The 17,432-nt window shown below is 34.3% G+C and overlaps 1 protein-coding gene across 2 annotated transcripts; it reads right to left on the minus strand.

Annotated features, from left to right (window-relative positions):
• Positions 1-744: 744 nt before the first annotated feature.
• Positions 745-16,913, minus strand: LOC124357200 (general odorant-binding protein 70). Of its 2 annotated transcripts, none has more exons than XM_046808738.1 (7): positions 16,768-16,913; positions 10,808-10,994; positions 8,618-8,721; positions 6,998-7,033; positions 5,063-5,219; positions 1,189-1,253; positions 745-857 (listed from the first exon to the last, which is right to left on the minus strand). In XM_046808738.1, the coding sequence occupies exons 1-7, from the start codon at positions 16,822-16,824 to the stop codon at positions 837-839; spliced, it is 627 nt and encodes a 208-aa protein (XP_046664694.1). In that variant the 5' UTR covers positions 16,825-16,913; the 3' UTR covers positions 745-836. The 2 variants fall into 2 exon arrangements, with proteins under 2 accessions (XP_046664694.1, XP_046664693.1); XM_046808737.1 differs by having other exon boundaries at positions 10,808-10,997; positions 16,768-16,912.
• Positions 16,914-17,432: the final 519 nt, after the last annotated feature.

Here is a 17,432-nt window from a genome sequence, read left to right on the forward strand (position 1 = left end):
TTATGAGAAATACAAAGCAGCTGAATGAGATTTGTTTTTTGGTCAAAAACTTTGGTGCTACATTTATTCTATACAAAATAAAATTTGTGACAATTTTTATATTTATAAATTTTTATTACTACATTTAAAAGCAATTTATATCTAATCAATTCAACACTGCATATATGTATATATATATATATATATATATATATATATATATATATATATATATATATATATATATATAATTTTGTACTCTGCCAGTCAACAAGATTAAATTTCTACACAAAAAATGGTAAGTATTTGGTTTTTCTATATTTTATAGCTCATCATATTTAAAAAAAATGATATATAATATATTTTTAAATGCATTTTTTATTAAAAAAATATCTTTTCTGAAAATAGGTCAGAGCTTTAAATTCATATAGATAGCACATGAAAGGTTAATAAGATTTTGTTGTGCATTATTAATGTTATTACAAAAGGACTGGTGGTAGGCAGATTATATCATTCATATAGTGTAGTAAAGTAACTATTTTATATTTTGTCAATAATTAATGAAATGTCATTAATTGCTTCTATTACAGATTAGTGTAGGTAGCCTTTCAGTAGAATTATAATGTCATATAGTAAAAAAAAGCCTGGAGGTTGCCGGATGAAATTGTGCATTTAGTAGCATTGAACAAAGTTTATCTTTTGTCAATCGTTAACGACCCCCAATTGCTTATATCATAGGATTGTGTTGACAGATGATATCGTATGTCTAGGATCATCCCATATGATGTAATTTATTGTGTTATGAACAGTGATTAATCGCTTAAATAATAGGATTGTGTTGACAGTCTGCAGCTCTCTCAAGGTGCTCTACCACAGATCTGAAATCAACAATATCAATTAACCCTCAAAGCCTTAAATTTACACCAAGTTTTTAATACATATTATAGTGTTAGCTGTTTATTATTTATTTATTTATTTCAACGGTAAACACCAATTTACATTTAACATACCCATTTATATCGTAACATTTCATTCCAAGTGGTAGAAGAAAAATAAGGCCACCACCTGGGCCTTATAGGCAAATTAGGCCTTATAGGTGTTTCACTATTATAAGGCTGTAACAAAGTCTGTCACAAGTGAATACATTTTTAAATAATGCTCTGATTTTTAAACATTTATAATCGTTTTATATTGAGTCAATATACTTACAGATTCTATTCTCTCGCTGACACAGTTGAACATGTCGTAGGCCAAGTCACATGTGTAACCTGCATCTACACAAGCAGAAGATAATACAAAATCATGAGTAATATTTATTTATTTCCTTTCAATGGCAACACCATGAATTACAATATAATAACAAGATAAACTAAAAACTGATAACAAAATATATATTAGAAGCAGTACAAGATAAATTAATAGCAATATAAAAAATAGATTGCAGAATGATGAATAATAAATAATTATATAACAACTCCTGATTAAAAACGTAATTGAGTTTATTACAACAAAACAAAAAATAGCGCTAATTTTGATGGTGACAGGGTGAATATTGATGTATTGAATATAATACAAGTCAAGCACTGACTCTACACTATAAAAGAGAAGTGGATTGAATCTCATTTCAATAACACTCTATGAACTTGTTTCTTAAATGAGGCAAGAGAGCACCGAAGAAGTCGATCTCAGAAAACACTAGGCTTCCCTTCCTCATGAACCTCGACAGACCTCTATTATAGCTGTAGCTTTGTAGACAGACATCTCCGCTGGAAACTTATTTGGAAAATTGAAATAAGTATTTGGGCAGTAAATAAGGCTGTTCACCAGTTGAAAGAGCAGGCTGAGATCAGAGATCTTGTACAACTGTGGGTACTGCAACTCACAGAACCTCCAAAATAGTGACAGGGATCTTGAGATACACATAACCAGTGTACTACCCAGCATTCTGATAAAACCTACATGGATTTATTCAAGCATATTGATATATCCAATTTTATAAGGTCATCACATAGGTGAAACATACTCGATTACAGTTAAACCAAGGACCTGAAGAGAAAATCAGTGACAGAGGAGATCTGAAGTTTCTGTTTCAATGGAAGATGAAGCCCAAGAGTTTATTTATTTTGGAAATAACATGGGCCAAGTTTTCATGTAGGCTGAGTGTAGGAGTCATGATGACTCCAAGATCCTTCATCTTAAATGTCCTCTTGAGGGATGTTCCATCTATATGGTAGTAGAAGAGTAAAGTAATACCGCCATGCCCGAAGGACATAACTTGACATTTGAAGATGTTGAGCTCCACAGAACTAGAACTGCACCAGTCCACTATATTAGCCAGATAACTCTGGAGGACCTCTAGATCTTCGACATTGCTGACCGTTGAGAATATCTTTATGTCATCGGCATACATGAGGTAATTCAAAGAAATGTCAGAACTGATGTCATAATTTTAAAAAATGGAGAACAAGGGACCCAAATGTGATCCCTGGCGAAAACCTGACAAGACTGGGAAAGGCTTTAAGAGCTGCCATCACAATTATCGATCAAGTCTATGCTATGAAGATAACATAGACTTGATCCAGCCAGGAAAGCATAGAAACCTGAACACCATATCCGGCTAATTTGGTGATTAGTAAATGGTAGTGAACCCTGTCAAATGCCTTTGAGAAATCAAGATAAACGAAATCTATTTGGTGGTAATTAAGAAAGGCTAACATGATAAATTCCTGGAAGACAAGCAGGTTTAATGTAGTAGAACGATTATGGAGAAACCCATGCTGATTTTCAGACATGCATGTTCTTAATTGGAAATTGAGATAGTCCAGGACAATACTCTCCAAGATTTTATCTATAGTGGCTTGAATGAGAATTGGGCAATAGTTTCTGATATTAGTCTCATATTCCCCCTATCCTTGGGAAATTAGAGGTATTGATTTTCTTCCTTGGTGTATGCATCTCTATAATGAACCTTAAAGTGTTGTTGAATGTAGTAAAGGCCTCATTTAAAAGAGGATCACTGATTATAGGAAACTCAAGATTTTGCAGTTGGTTTAGTACAGCAACGATATTACAACATCTAAAGTTGAGTTCATATTTAATTTCAAATCGGGTGGTATTAGCTTGTGTAGTAACGTAGGCGGATAATGCAGGGTGGTGACAATTCTTGGGGAGCAGGACCTCATGAGCTAGTCACTATACAGTTAGCCAGCAAAATGAGAACAAGACACACACACACAAATATATCTTTATATATATATATATTTCTTGTGTTCGTGTGTATGTGACTGAACTCCTCCTAAACGACTGGACCGATTTTGATGTAATTTTGTGTGTGTTGAATGGGATTCGAGAATGGTTTAGATTTGCAATTTGGTCCACTGAAAAATGTTTTATTCATTAATTTTTAATTTCTAAGTAGTCGTTGATTTTAGAATGTTTTACCTTCGATCCGCCAGACTGCGCTGCAACACGTAATACAAAATGAACTGATACTTAACAGCTGTTAATAATTGCAGCTAAAGTTCATAAAAGAGGCAGAAACATTTGTTTACATTACAAATTTAGAAAATTATCATTGTAAAATGCTTGATTAGTAGTGTAATGCAGATTGCATAGAAAAAGTTATTACCTAATTTTAAATTTAGATTGCACCAATGATCAATAAACTATCTAATGCAATGAAAATGCAGTGAAAGTTTGTACATAAGGTAATCGAATTTGGTTAGATCAAAGGTAAATGAAAAGAGCCGAAAGAAGACGCTTTATGATCGAAATTGGTTTTCATTGATACATTTTCTTGCTCGGAGCACAAGGCAAACTCCACAATTATACTGGAAATATCTTAGACAGAAAATTAATTTTAACAAACGGAATTTGATTCTTTATAACCAAATTAGTTTATCGACATTCATTTATATAAAGTAATTGTACTGAATAAGTTATCAACACCTAGAAAAAACCACAGAAGACAGATGCAAGAAATATGGTTCATACCTTCATAATGCGCCCAAGAGGCTCAGGAAGGAACGACTATCAATTATCTCAGGAGTGTTTAAGAATGTGACAGAAAAAGAATACGTGAATATAGTGTACTGTTTTTCAACAGGAAATTGCGTGCGAAGCCACGGGTAACTGCTAGTATATATATAATAGAAGTAATTAACACATGTAGAATAGAGATATATAAATACGTGTGATGATCAAAATTACTACCATTCTTATTATCATAATTATCATGCAAATGTAAAACTGCAACCGTGGATGTTTCTAGATCTGTGGAACCTACTTTTCTAAAGTATTGGAAGTTAAAGGGTTGTTACGCCCTCAATATACCTTGGCTATTATGGGTAAAATTATGGAAACTAAATTGGCTTTTAAAGAGTTTAAAAGAGGCGAATGAAGGTATATTACAAGAATAAAATTATTTTGTTTACAATAATACATTCACACACTCTATAAGTACATAAAACTGTTTAATTTGAATTAGTATTAACTTATTTTCAATTTCAAGCCAAATTGCTCTCTATCTATTAAATGTTCATAAATTAAAATTTGCAATTAAAAGCATTATTTGTAAAAAAAAATTGAAATTAGGTTTTTGGGGAAGTTTTATGCTCCAGAATATACCAAGACAAGCAACATTTATTCTTCAAATTACTATCCTATTTCTAGGCTTACACAGCGGTTTCTTGACCAAAAATATTTCAGTCTCACTGTGAAAAGTCATATTTATGTAAAATTAAAAAATTCAATAATATATGAGCATGTGAGTGGAAGGGGCTGCCAACTTTTTGAGAATTTGATGCTATCTTTGTTGAAACTAATTTCTTTCTTGATTCTTTCTATGTTTTCTCTTATTATCCTTAATAACTGTTTGAAATTGTAATAGAATTCAATTGTTTTTTTTTTAATTTTGTACCTGTGTTCTTCTATGACTGATATTTCCTGAACCTGATGTTTAAAAATCTCTTAAACGTCTTATGATAGGCCTAGTTAATTGTGTTAGTAATATTTTTACATGGTCTGAACCACGTAATGTACATGAAATGTAGTTATGACGGACCAGAGAAGATTGATTGATTACCTTCCTCAACTTGAGTGTTGAAAGCTCTCCGGTTGTTCGCAAGTGTCATACACTGATGTACAGCCTGAAGAGTGGCCAGGAAGTAGTTGCGGTCTGACACTCCGTCACTATACAGGTGTACCAAACCTGATACTGTAGGCAAGCCATTCTCATCCACCTGGAAAGTTATTCATTATGTAATAAATAAGTAGTGTGATGAACTAAATAGTATATTTCAAACTAAACAGAGATGAAAACCTGTCCGAAGGTAGAAATGATTTTTTCTAATTGTCAAAATATTGTGTCTATCAACAAGCAGATTGTTCCTGCTGGATGGTGAGTAGTTTCTAAGAGTATTCTATAGAAGAAAATATGTCAAGAAACATATTTAAAAACCAACAACAATTGAATGGTTTTTAAAACTATCAACAAATGTTCATTATTTATATACTATCAAAAAATACATTTTATAGGGTGAATTTTCACTTACTTTCTACTAATGGCTTAAATATAAGTTTTTATGGTGAGAAGAAGATAAAGAATAAAAAGAATGGGACATGTATGGTCGTAAGAGTAAAAAAATACAAGATGAATGTTTATACTTTTTCTGCTGTCTACTACAGTAGAACCCCTCATATCCGGCCTCGGTTTTACCGCACCTCGGTTTATCCGGCCACTTCCCGGAAGCCAATATCGAAATTTATTTACCACGGCTTGCAGACGCACAGTTGCACGCACTAGTCTCCCACGACTCTTGCGTTATTTTGGTGTATCTATTTGTTTACATTTTCCTGTGTTGTCCTCAGTTGAGCTAATAGGTTTAACCTGTAAACAGTTTGTTGATTATTTCCAGTGCGGTTAGTACAGTACAGTACAATTGTTTTGTTTCGTCAAGTGCTGTGTACTGTAGGTTGGTTTATCTGGCCGAATCGTTATCCGGCCAGGGGCTCGGTCCCGTGGTGGCCGGATATGAGGGGTTCTACTGTACCATTATTGTAAACATAAAAGTTTACATGCGTAAATGTCCAATCCATCACATGGAAACTACTGAACTAAAATTGATTCTAAATGTATCACTTGTCGGGTGAGCTTGCTAACATGAAAATTTGATTAAGTGTTTATATTGTTATTTATATCATTTTTTAAGTATTTGGTCTTCCAACCGTATGTTAACTTTGCTTGTTTAAACTTAGGTGTAGGATAGAGCCATATACAAAATATTAAATCACAAAAATCAACAGCTCTTTGGTGTACTGCTCACCTAGGAAATAAAATATCTTGGGTTCAAGTCCCTGCGAAGTAAGTACTTTTTGTCAATAATTATTCTTTAATGAGATTGACAATGACAGTTGGCTAGAACTATATAAGTTCTATAGAAGTTCAAACACAGTTATACCAATTATTGTTTGTAAAATCTGTATTATGTCACTTTAAACAAATATAATTATAATGTAAGGAATAGGGTTAGAAAAGAACTTAAGTCTCATGAATGTTAAATACTTAATTTTTAGGCATCTTGTAGTGTATATAACATATAATGCAATAAAACAATCCCTATAACAATACAAATTAGGGAAAATCACTATTTGGTTAAGGATATAAGGATATGTATGCATTTTTTATATGAAATGAATATGTACTTGTATCAAATTATATTAATAACATTGAATCTAAGATAGATCTGTAGGTGTGGGTGAGTGTGGCTCCAGACCAAGTTAAAGGCACAGATAAACTACAAATGTTTGATTCTGTCCAGTGGTTTGGCACAGATTACGAGTGTAGCCTAGAGCTAATTAAAACTTTGTCTTGGCTGCAGGGTGTTTGGGGGAAAAGGACTGAAGCAAACAAGTCTAATCACACCTGTTTATCCTCTAATTAAACTTTTTGTTTGAATGAGAGCTGAAGGTGTCATTAGTACTGAACAGTTTAAATACTTTGTAAAATACTTGTACTTACCGCTTTTACTTTTCTGTAAACACACTGCAGGAGACACTGCAACATAAATTAAAATAACTATACGTATCACATAGTTAGCTTGTGTTACATAATATATTGTTAGTGTCTTTCTTACGTTCCATGTATAAGCTAAGAGAATAAAGTTTGTAAAGTTATTCTGAATGTAAATTATCGTCAAATATGTTAGTTGCTATCTAGACATTGAATACCTAAACAATACTGCAATTAACTATAGCTTTTTTTGAGATGACATTATTGTGAAGAAGAATGTTTAATGCTTTTAAATTTGTTAAGAGAACCTTCAATTCACATCTAAATAGCTGTCCTTTGTCTAAGATACTGGACAGGTCACAGATGGTGGGTAGTGAACGTTCCATCAAATGCAGTTGACAACTGTAAATATAAAACAAGACCAAGGCCAATACCAAAGTTCTCTTTGTGTCTGTCTTGTGTCAAACAGCAAAATGGACGGCGTCAGTTGACCAGGGCTGCCACTGAACTAACTAACTTATTTTGTGGAACTAACCCCTTCAGTCTTAAAATCCTGGTTTTTTGAATCCAGAGCCAATAAGCACAAGGACACATTTTGATAATTACAAAATTACCCCCAGAGGTAATCAATACTTATCAGTGTTGCTGGTGTTACTAGTCTTTTGAGGCCTGAGTTGGCTCTGACCTTCAGAGAAAGTCAAAGTCTTTGGCAACTTAAAACAAAGCAAGAACACTCTTTGGCACAATTAATTTACAAGAAGATAAACTTTTTGGGTTAAGAAATGAATTACAAAAGCTGAATTCAAATTTTGGCTTACAAAGAGACCAGATCATAGAAACTGTGGTAAATAAAAGTTCTCTCTTACAAAAGGAATCCAACATGATAGAATTATGATATCTATATTTTCTACTGATGAAAGTGTAGAGATCTAAAAAAACAGCAGGAATTGAAGGGTCTCTCAGCACACTTACTCTACCCAGCTCACTCCTTGGTATATCCAAGGTGAGGATCACTAATGTTTCAGGAAAGAATCCATATTGCTGAAAATTAGGCAATATTAGACCTAACTTCATCCTAGTTTTTAAAATACAGTAATACTGTTTACGTATTGAGAGAACAGCTTGGAACCTATGAGAACACCAAGTCCCTGTGCAATACATACACTTTCTCTTCATAATCTGAATGCATCCAAATCTATACTGTATGAAGGATCAAGTTTATGAGTAAAATAACTGACTCTATCCTCAGGTTCATAATAGGAGCCGTAGTTAAACTTCAAATGTAAAAAACAAAAATGAACTTGAGTTATGTTGGCCTGCGACTTTAAAGTCAATTACATGTTCTATCATACCCTTTCTAATTTTTGTATTTCTTTTGGAGTGCCTATGGCCGAGCGGTCTTAGATGTTAGACTTTGGATTTGAGTTAGAATCAGATTTAAATCCTGTCTGTGACCATAGCACCTTTCATCAGTACCATAACACTATATACTGTATCAAATCTCCCCATTATTCTGTTTGATAAGATCCTCGCACAAGCCAATGGTTTATTAGGATGGCAAAAAAAAATATTCATTGTTTAATACTTTATAAAAGTGAAGCTGTACAATTATCATTTGGCATTTTTTACCCCAGCAATACGTCGCTCCTCGCTAGTGAAAGTTTCTCGTTTACTGCGGGTGTTGCTGGCCAGTTCCAGCTCTCTGCTTGCATCGCCCAAGACCTGCAGGGCCTCTGTGATACAAAACAAAATATCAGATTACATCAGATAACCCAGAAATCCGCAACTTCTTGCCAGTGAGTCTCTAGTTTTCTGTGGGTGTTGCTGGTCACTACCAGCTTTCTGCTTGCATCGCCCAAGACCTGCAGGGCCTCTGTCATACAAAATAAAATATCAGATATTAAGCTATCAGTCTTCTCGCCTGTGATACTGTCCTGCTTGCTGCAGGTCCTGCTGTTTGATCCAGCTTTCTTCAAGCATAATCAAAACCCTGCAGTGCTCATCTAGGTACATTGATCATCTTCAAGTAATGTTTGTTTATGATACTTTGGTGTGTGTGTGTGTGTGTGTGCATCTATTTTGAGAATAGTATAGGATACAAATGATGAAACAAAAATTATAGTTTTGATTTTTACAAATAATTGTTAAACTGTTACAAAATTAATTTCTTCTACAACCTGTTCTCATGAAGGATCACATGGTAAGATTTGCATCACACTCAAATTTCTATATTTAATAAAGTTTGATAAGAAACTTTAGATGTAAATATTATTTGAAATAGACTTGCTTGATAGATTTTTCATGTAATACAAGGGTTAACTTATTTCCTGAGTTATCTAACATTCATAGAATTATAAAGAAAAACTTCATTTGAGAATTAATGTTATCTTGGCATGTTTTAAACTAAATAGTTATCACCTTTTATGCAGTTTTTTTTAATTTTTATTGGCTGATGAAGACTAGATTTTACTGTTATTGGTTTGCATCTTGTAGGACATCCATATTTATTCCCATCTTCCCGGAAAAATCGGTTTGTAAAAACTAAACTGTATGGTACATTCACTGTGTAACCAGAATAATTAAATTATAGTATTAAAAACTATTTTGAGACCTTACACTGTATATTCGTTAATAATATCTATATATAGGTATTTTTATAGATAACATATACAATATATATATATATATATATATATATATATATATATATATATATATCAGACATGCATACATATAAGAGGATGTTTGTATGTCCGACATTTTTAGACTATTTGACCGATCATTATGGAATTTTTATGTATATCTATTTTTCCACAGGAAGGTTCATATGATATTCCCATTGATGTAACTTGCCACCAGGTGGCGCTACAAAAGATAAGTTTTCAAATCGTCTACACATTATTAACTGCAATTACGAGACAGTTACATGTATTAAATAGCCAAACACTATTTGAAGGCGCTAAGTTATGACGTATATTTTTCTTTAAAATAGATTTCTGTACTTAAAGCTTGCGTGATAGACCACTTTATAATAACGTATGTGTGCGTGTACAATGGCTATAAACAAACACTTTTGACATATCTTTTTCATCGTGGCAACAAGGCAAACTCTACACCGGCGATGGAAATATAATTCACAAGTAAAGCTTATGAAAATCGTGCGAAGGCGCGGGAAACAGCTAGTGATTTATAAAAAATACAAGATTACGATAAAAAATGCACTCAAGGGACTAGATAGGTCAGTTTAAAATTAATCAAAATGAGTTGTGCTGCTGTAAGTCTCTACAGTCCACCTTACTTGTAATGTGATGTAGAGTGTGTGTGCGAGGTGCAAATCATTCTTTTACATCACAAGACTAATGTATGCTGGAGGAGGATGAGGCAAGTGTGAGGCAACACGTTCCTAATTGGTACTGAGCGTGTATCAGCCACCGCACCGGAAACAGCTGATATAACCCGCAATACCGCCCTCCGCGTCCAACAACAGTGAACAATGGAGGTGCGAACTCGCTGGCCTCCTCGCCACGACCTTCATACTGCGTGTACTTGTGTCGAGTATGAGTGAGAACTTATTGAATAGATTTTACTGACTGACTCTTCCTTGGTGATTACCGGAAGTTATTTCATCCGCAAGTACAGATTGGTAATTTGACGACTGAAGGATATTTCCCAAAAGTTATAAAATTTAGTTATTCTGGACAATTACATTCATAATTTAACCCCTCACACAATAGCAACGCCTCAATGGACAGGCGACCTACTTCCAAACTTACAGAAGAAAATATTCTGACTGGTGCGGATAGTGTTTTTTCAGGTTACCTTCAAGGACAGCCTGTTTAATCTCGTCCTGACACTGCTCTATCACAGCCTCCAGTTTGGCGGGGGCGGTGGCTGGCGGTACACACAGCGGCAGCTGCTCTTTAACGTCTTGTTGCTTTTGTTGTTGAGACTGTCGTTGCTGCTGAGACTGCTGCTGCTGAGATTGCTGCTGCAGTTGCTGCTCAAGCTGCTGAGAACGAATAATTATTAGCTTTAATAGACAATTAATGTATTATACTCGTACATAATAAGACATGGTTGGCTGTACCACTTCTATATCTGGCGATCTGTTATACCTGATTCCGATTCGGGTTGCATTTAACATGTGCTGGCTAAAGTGAGAACACAATATAGAAAGAAGTAAACTTGAATTACGACGAGTAGATTTACTAAACCGGAAGATGAAATGGCCAAAGAGGATATCTCCATATTATTATCAATTAAAACCTGTTTCCGCATCGCAGCCCAGTTAACATTTGACTAAACAATTAAATAGTTGTCCACAAATTGTATTTTAATACTCTCCTTACAACCAATCGAATTATAATTATGAAAAGCGCAATTTTTTATCAACAGCCAGTTTATTTCGCAAAGACAACTAAAATCCCACAAATCACGCTTGAAATTATAAACTAATTATTAAGTACTTTAAAAATAAAAAACATACCGTACTGGTTTTTTGTGTTATGTAAGAAAAACATTTTATTGTATCCCATTTAATATTTTATAAATGACATAATTTTATGAAGTGAAAGAAGTGAAAGTTAATGAATTTTATTTTGAAAATAATTACATAGTACGTGTTCCGCTAGGCTTAGTTATTTACCGGTTTTTCTTCACTATCATCATCTGCCTGCCATGCAATCTGATGTCTGATGCAGTTATTTGCTATGCTGATGTTACATCACTGCTTTCTAGGCACCAAGCTAGCACGGCTCTGCTGGTGATTTCAAATTAAGCTCATAATAGTGCAGTAAACTGGTTCTCTGCTTTATAACCACGAAGAAATGTAATCAGTTTTATTTGACTTCTGATAAAAAATATAGAACATACGTAAGTGAAACAATTAAGAAACAACCTTGATTCGAAATTAAATTGTGATGCCACAATTATTTAGTTTTTAAAAAGAATTCTTGGGTAAGTTATATTACGTGGAAATTAAGATGTATATTTTATGAAGATATCTTATAATAAAATATTTTGGGCTTTCTGAGTTCTATTTAAGCTGTTTCGCTTTCCTGTAGACACTCACCTTTAGTTAGTGGCAGTTTACTGATTGAAAAAATTAATTAATTCAATGTGTTTGACTGGTCGTCTCTTATTCGTTAAACTTTTGAAAATTTTAATATTTTCAGTTTATTAATGTACATGAAAATGTATATGAATTGTCATCAATGAAAATATGCACATTCACAATGCACGTGAGTAAATAAACCAACATTTCAATGCATAGACCAATAGTCTGACATATCACACAAACTGTACTATGGAATATGTAATACATTGTATTAATAAATTGCCTGCTTGGACTGTGTATATAATTGCTTGTAAGTTCTAGTTCAGGACTAGAATGTACATATTGTTACTGAAAACTTCATATTACTAGCCGTTATTAAATGTTTCTTAGTTTTTTAGATCACTGTTAATTTTGACTAGATTAATCTAGTTTTATATTAAAATTCATGGATGAAATCTATTTAACTATATATAACTATATGTACTATTATATAAAAATATAATGGTATCTCTGTGCGTGCGTGCGCACTTTTACTAAAAATTTAAAGATTGCTTAAAAAACCTATCTTTACATTGTGTATATAAGTTCAGGGTAAAAAACAAACTCAATTGTGGCACCAGAAATATCTTAAACGAGAAGTAAATTACAATGGCCGAAAGTAGACTTCTCAGACATATATATATATATATATATATATATATATATATATATATATATATAAACATTTCCTTGGCCGAAGAAACAAGGCAACATCAAATATGGCACAATAAAATTCTCCTAAATATACAATTTTTGACATATGTTCTTGATCGTAGCAACAAACCAAACTCAACATTGGAGTCGGAAATATAACTTACTTGAACTATAAAGTGTTCATGCACGTGCTCAATAGCATGTGAAGCCGCAGGTAAGTGCTAGTTTTTTCATAAATAGACTTTGACTCTATGACAAGGCTCATGTAATCACTGAAACCGAGTACTTTATATTATACAGTGAATATTAAACAAGCAGTTATCAGTTGATAATTCACGATCGAGAAGCCTCTCACCGGCCGCGACCCGAGGAAGCGATAATGTATACCGGGAGATGAGGAAGACACGGCCAAGCCCATCAGCTCGGTCTGACGACCCCGCGGCCGAGTAGTTAAGCCCACTTTCACAGTTATACAACAACGGTAAGCTGCTCGGTCATCCGACTATCTCAGGATACTGAGCCCACTTCGTCTTGTTAGAATCTGGTGATTAATTTATACATTTAAGTGTAAAGTATTTACAAGAGCGTTGTGACTGAAATCAGCACACAAATTATCGATTAATGAAACGTGTATTTTAATTGTTTTCTGCTTTCAAGTACGAGTTATAAATGTTAAAGATTAATTTTAAATGTATTTAAAACTTTCATTTTATTCATTCTTTAATCATTAAAACAACAATTATTTTTGTCAATAAGTAAATACTACGAAAATTGTAACGATTGTTATCATATATATTTCTTTAAAGTACATTTTTGACGGTGGACGATTTTGAGAGGATAGCAGAATTTCGGATATTTTCCATTGTTACATGTCATGGTTATTCTTATACGCCAGCGCAAACACGTTTATTATCCGTTTACCATTCCTATTACCAGAGTAGAATTCCTCTCTTTACCAGTTCAGTTCCCTGTCTCCAGCTTCTTGAACTCTCTTAGTTATGGTGAAGGAGGGCAATCCAGTGCAAGTAAGTATAGCATACCAAGGCTGCTATTACTATCTATAATACAACAGGACGTAACATTCTCTGATACAATCAGGACAAGTGTTCCACCAGTCACTCAACGTAGATTAAATGATACCGAACTGAAGATCACCGAGAAGATCTGCGACCTCGTAATTACGACCGGTCAACTGAGAAGGAGTATCAGGTCGATCGTGTACAGTAACACCCTAGACCTTCCCGCAGTCACAAAGCATAGATTAAATGGTACCGAACTGAAGATCACCGAGAAGTTCTGCGACCTCGTAATCACGGCCGGTCAATTGAGGAGGAACGTTGAGTCATTCGTGTAACACACTGTACGTTCCAGCAGTCACCCAACGTAGATTAAATGATTCCGAACTGAAGATCCCCGAGAAGTTCTGCGACCTTGTAATCACGGCCGGTCAATTGAGGAGGAACGTCGAGCCGTTCGTGTAACACACTTTACGTTCCAACAGTCACTCAACGTAGATGAAATGATACCGAACTGAAGGTCATCGAGGAGTTATGTTGCCTGGTAATCACGGCCGGCCAACTGAAGAGGAACGTCGGGTTGTTCGTCTAATACATTTATCGGAGATTAGCACAATTAATTTAGGTGTAGAATATACCCTAATTATGTGGGAATTGATTAGCTATAATATAATAGCTAACATATAAAGAAGTGCAGTAGCGGTTCCCTCTACAGATAAATATGACTGACGTATACAGTGTATGGTTGTCAGTGAACTTCCGAACCATAATATGTACAGTTTTACAGAAATAAAACCATACTATGAAAATATTCATTTCTGAACGTGGTTTAGATAGAAGCTATTAGATTAACACTTTAAACATAAACACAAACATAGTAAATATTTTTATTTTCATGGGTATGTGTTTCATTAGCTTATCTTGAAAACCAATACACGGCTATACTATTATGTTAAGCACTCATCGCTCTCGAATTAACTTACTATCACGTAGTACACGCTGCAAATATTACGCGTATGCATACTACCAGCCAAAAATGCATTTGTCACAAATGTTAGTATTGTTTAATTTGATAAAAATCTCATTAATGTGGATATTAAACCGCATTAACAAGTAAATAGTATCAGTTCTCGTTACGATGACAAAGAGCGGAGCGTTAGCCAAGTCGCGACGTGACACGTGCTGTGGTCGCTCTACGATGCGCTGCACGACACACTCACTCACACACATGCACACGCACACTTTCTCTCGAGAACGTGCCAGTGCTAGGTTTCGCTCATCTGTATTTTAACTACTCGATCGATTTATAATTAGTACTTATTGTTATATTTTGTTTAATAATAATAAAGGGGCATTACTCACTGACTGCGCAAAAGGCAAGAGTCAAAGTGAACACTCTCCAATAATATGCTTTAACACGGCCAACCATATCCGCACCATCTAATCTGAATTCAACGATTTTATGATTATGTCATTATGTTTGTTTTTGTTTGCGTACTATATAGATGACTAAACTTTATATGACCTCAATATTCAATATTATTGAAACAATTCCAACTCAGTCATAGGTTTCGACAAGCATATTTACTCGTGTGTAGTATTAACAATAAAAGCATAAAATGCAGGTTTTATGGAAGCTATAAAGTAAATCAGAATATAGCAAAATTCGACGATAACATGCATTTTAAATTCAAAATATTAAGAACAAAGTATTATTTATAGAAAAAGTAATGATCGATAATAAAAACAGAAAATAAATAGTAACAGTTGTAAAACACCTTGTCCAAACTGAACACATTGAAATATTAACAGTTTCTGATTTAATAAGGACAAGGTAGGAGTATGCCAGACCACTTGTCGCGTAACAGGCTTCGAAGGTTGCATGCAAAAATTCAAGCTTACAGCTCATTTCATTCTTGAGCTGTCTTGTGGTCAGATAGTCAAACATAAATTCGTACAGAAAATAAATGTTTACATCCCTACGGCAGGAAAAAGAAATTGTGTCAACCTACTAAGTGCTTCAATGACACTCAGCCATAGTTCATGGTTGGCCTTGCACTATTATAGACCACATTCTGGTCTACGTAGAAATGAAGTTGCATGCTAAATTTAAAGCCTGTAGATGATCTTTATCGAGATATGTTGTCACATGACACATTCACATTTTTGTTAATTGAGACAGATTTCATAGCAATGTTAATAGTAAAAGTTTCAGTGAGCTTGGGTAGGTACTGCACCGCAGGAGTGTATTGAAATCAAATCTTATCAACGTCTTTTAACATTAAATTGCACTGTATAATGTTTTTACTGCATGAATAATCTATATGTGTTAATATACCACTTGTTAAAATCTGATAGCATTTTACTCAGCTTGTTTAGAAACTTATTTATCCTGCTATTTTCTCATTGCCATTTTCTCGTTGCCATCATGGTTACCAATAAAACAAATGTATAAATATTCTCTAACGCTTAGCTTAATCCCATAGAGATACATGCATTATCATATAACTCATGGTTGGTAATATATAAATTAAGCTTCTTGCAAAATATGAAAACAGAAGGTCAGTTAGTTTTCATGATATCTTGCTGACAGACAGGCAGATAGACAGGCAAACAGGAATTTCCCAGTCCCACGAGTGATAGGCTTCGCTAAAGCTCAGCCAATGTAGAAGCCACAACAATGGAAAGTTTCATATCGTAATCTCCCTTTGGAATGTACATGTTGACGACAGTAATTCCTGTAGATTTGTTTATTATGTTCTCATATCAAACAAAACTTACCCTAATCTCAAATAGTTTAATATATTTGGTTTATTAATGAGTGGAGTTTCTGCGTAGGACTCTTAGTATTACAATCTCCAAGTGTAACGTAGATAAATATAGTTTAAACAATTTAATAAAACAGATTTTGGCACATCACAGTGAAGTGAAGGCAATGCGAATATACCTCAATGGTGTAATAATTCTTATGCTAAATAGATTTTAAAGAGATATGAAAGAGAGTTAAAGCCAACCTGAGCAGAAGCCGCAGCAGAGAGGGCGAGAGTAAGCAACAAGGCGGTGGCGAGCATGGCAGTCACTGGCTCAGGGCTGAGAGTGAAAACTGAGTAGTCCACCTTCTTCTGCTCGGGTCACTTTCGTGTTCACTACTCGTGTACACGCAGGGCCGTGTTCTGCAGAGCGAGGCAGTCCTAGTGACGTCATCAATAAACCTGTACCCTGGATAGACATTGCATGGACCATTTTAATATTTCTGGACAAAACTGGTATAAAAACATTATGTTTATTTTGGTTTGTTTGGATATTCTTACAATACTGGACATCAATAAAATCGTTATTGGTACCAAAAATTGCAGAGTAGACACGAAATCAGTTTATCTTTGTGTAAATATAGGTGAAAGTAAAATACGGTTCAGTTGTTCTCATCAATAATTGAAAAAGGGAAATTCCGTTGATAGATATTCGTACAAGTGAGCTCATCCGCTTTTCCATGAAGGATCGAAATGTGATTAGCTCCGTTGCTTATGCAATATATAAATCAGCACATTACGTTGATTCCAACCGTTCCTTCCATCATTTAAGGATGGAAAGGTGATTAGCTCCGGTGATGATGACACACATTAATCAGCACCTTACTTCGGGTTCAACAGTTCCTTCCATCATTCAAGGATTGAAAGGT

The sequence above is a fragment of the Homalodisca vitripennis genome, chromosome 3 (assembly GCF_021130785.1).
Source record: "Homalodisca vitripennis isolate AUS2020 chromosome 3, UT_GWSS_2.1, whole genome shotgun sequence".
Taxonomy (NCBI): domain Eukaryota; kingdom Metazoa; phylum Arthropoda; class Insecta; order Hemiptera; family Cicadellidae; genus Homalodisca; species Homalodisca vitripennis.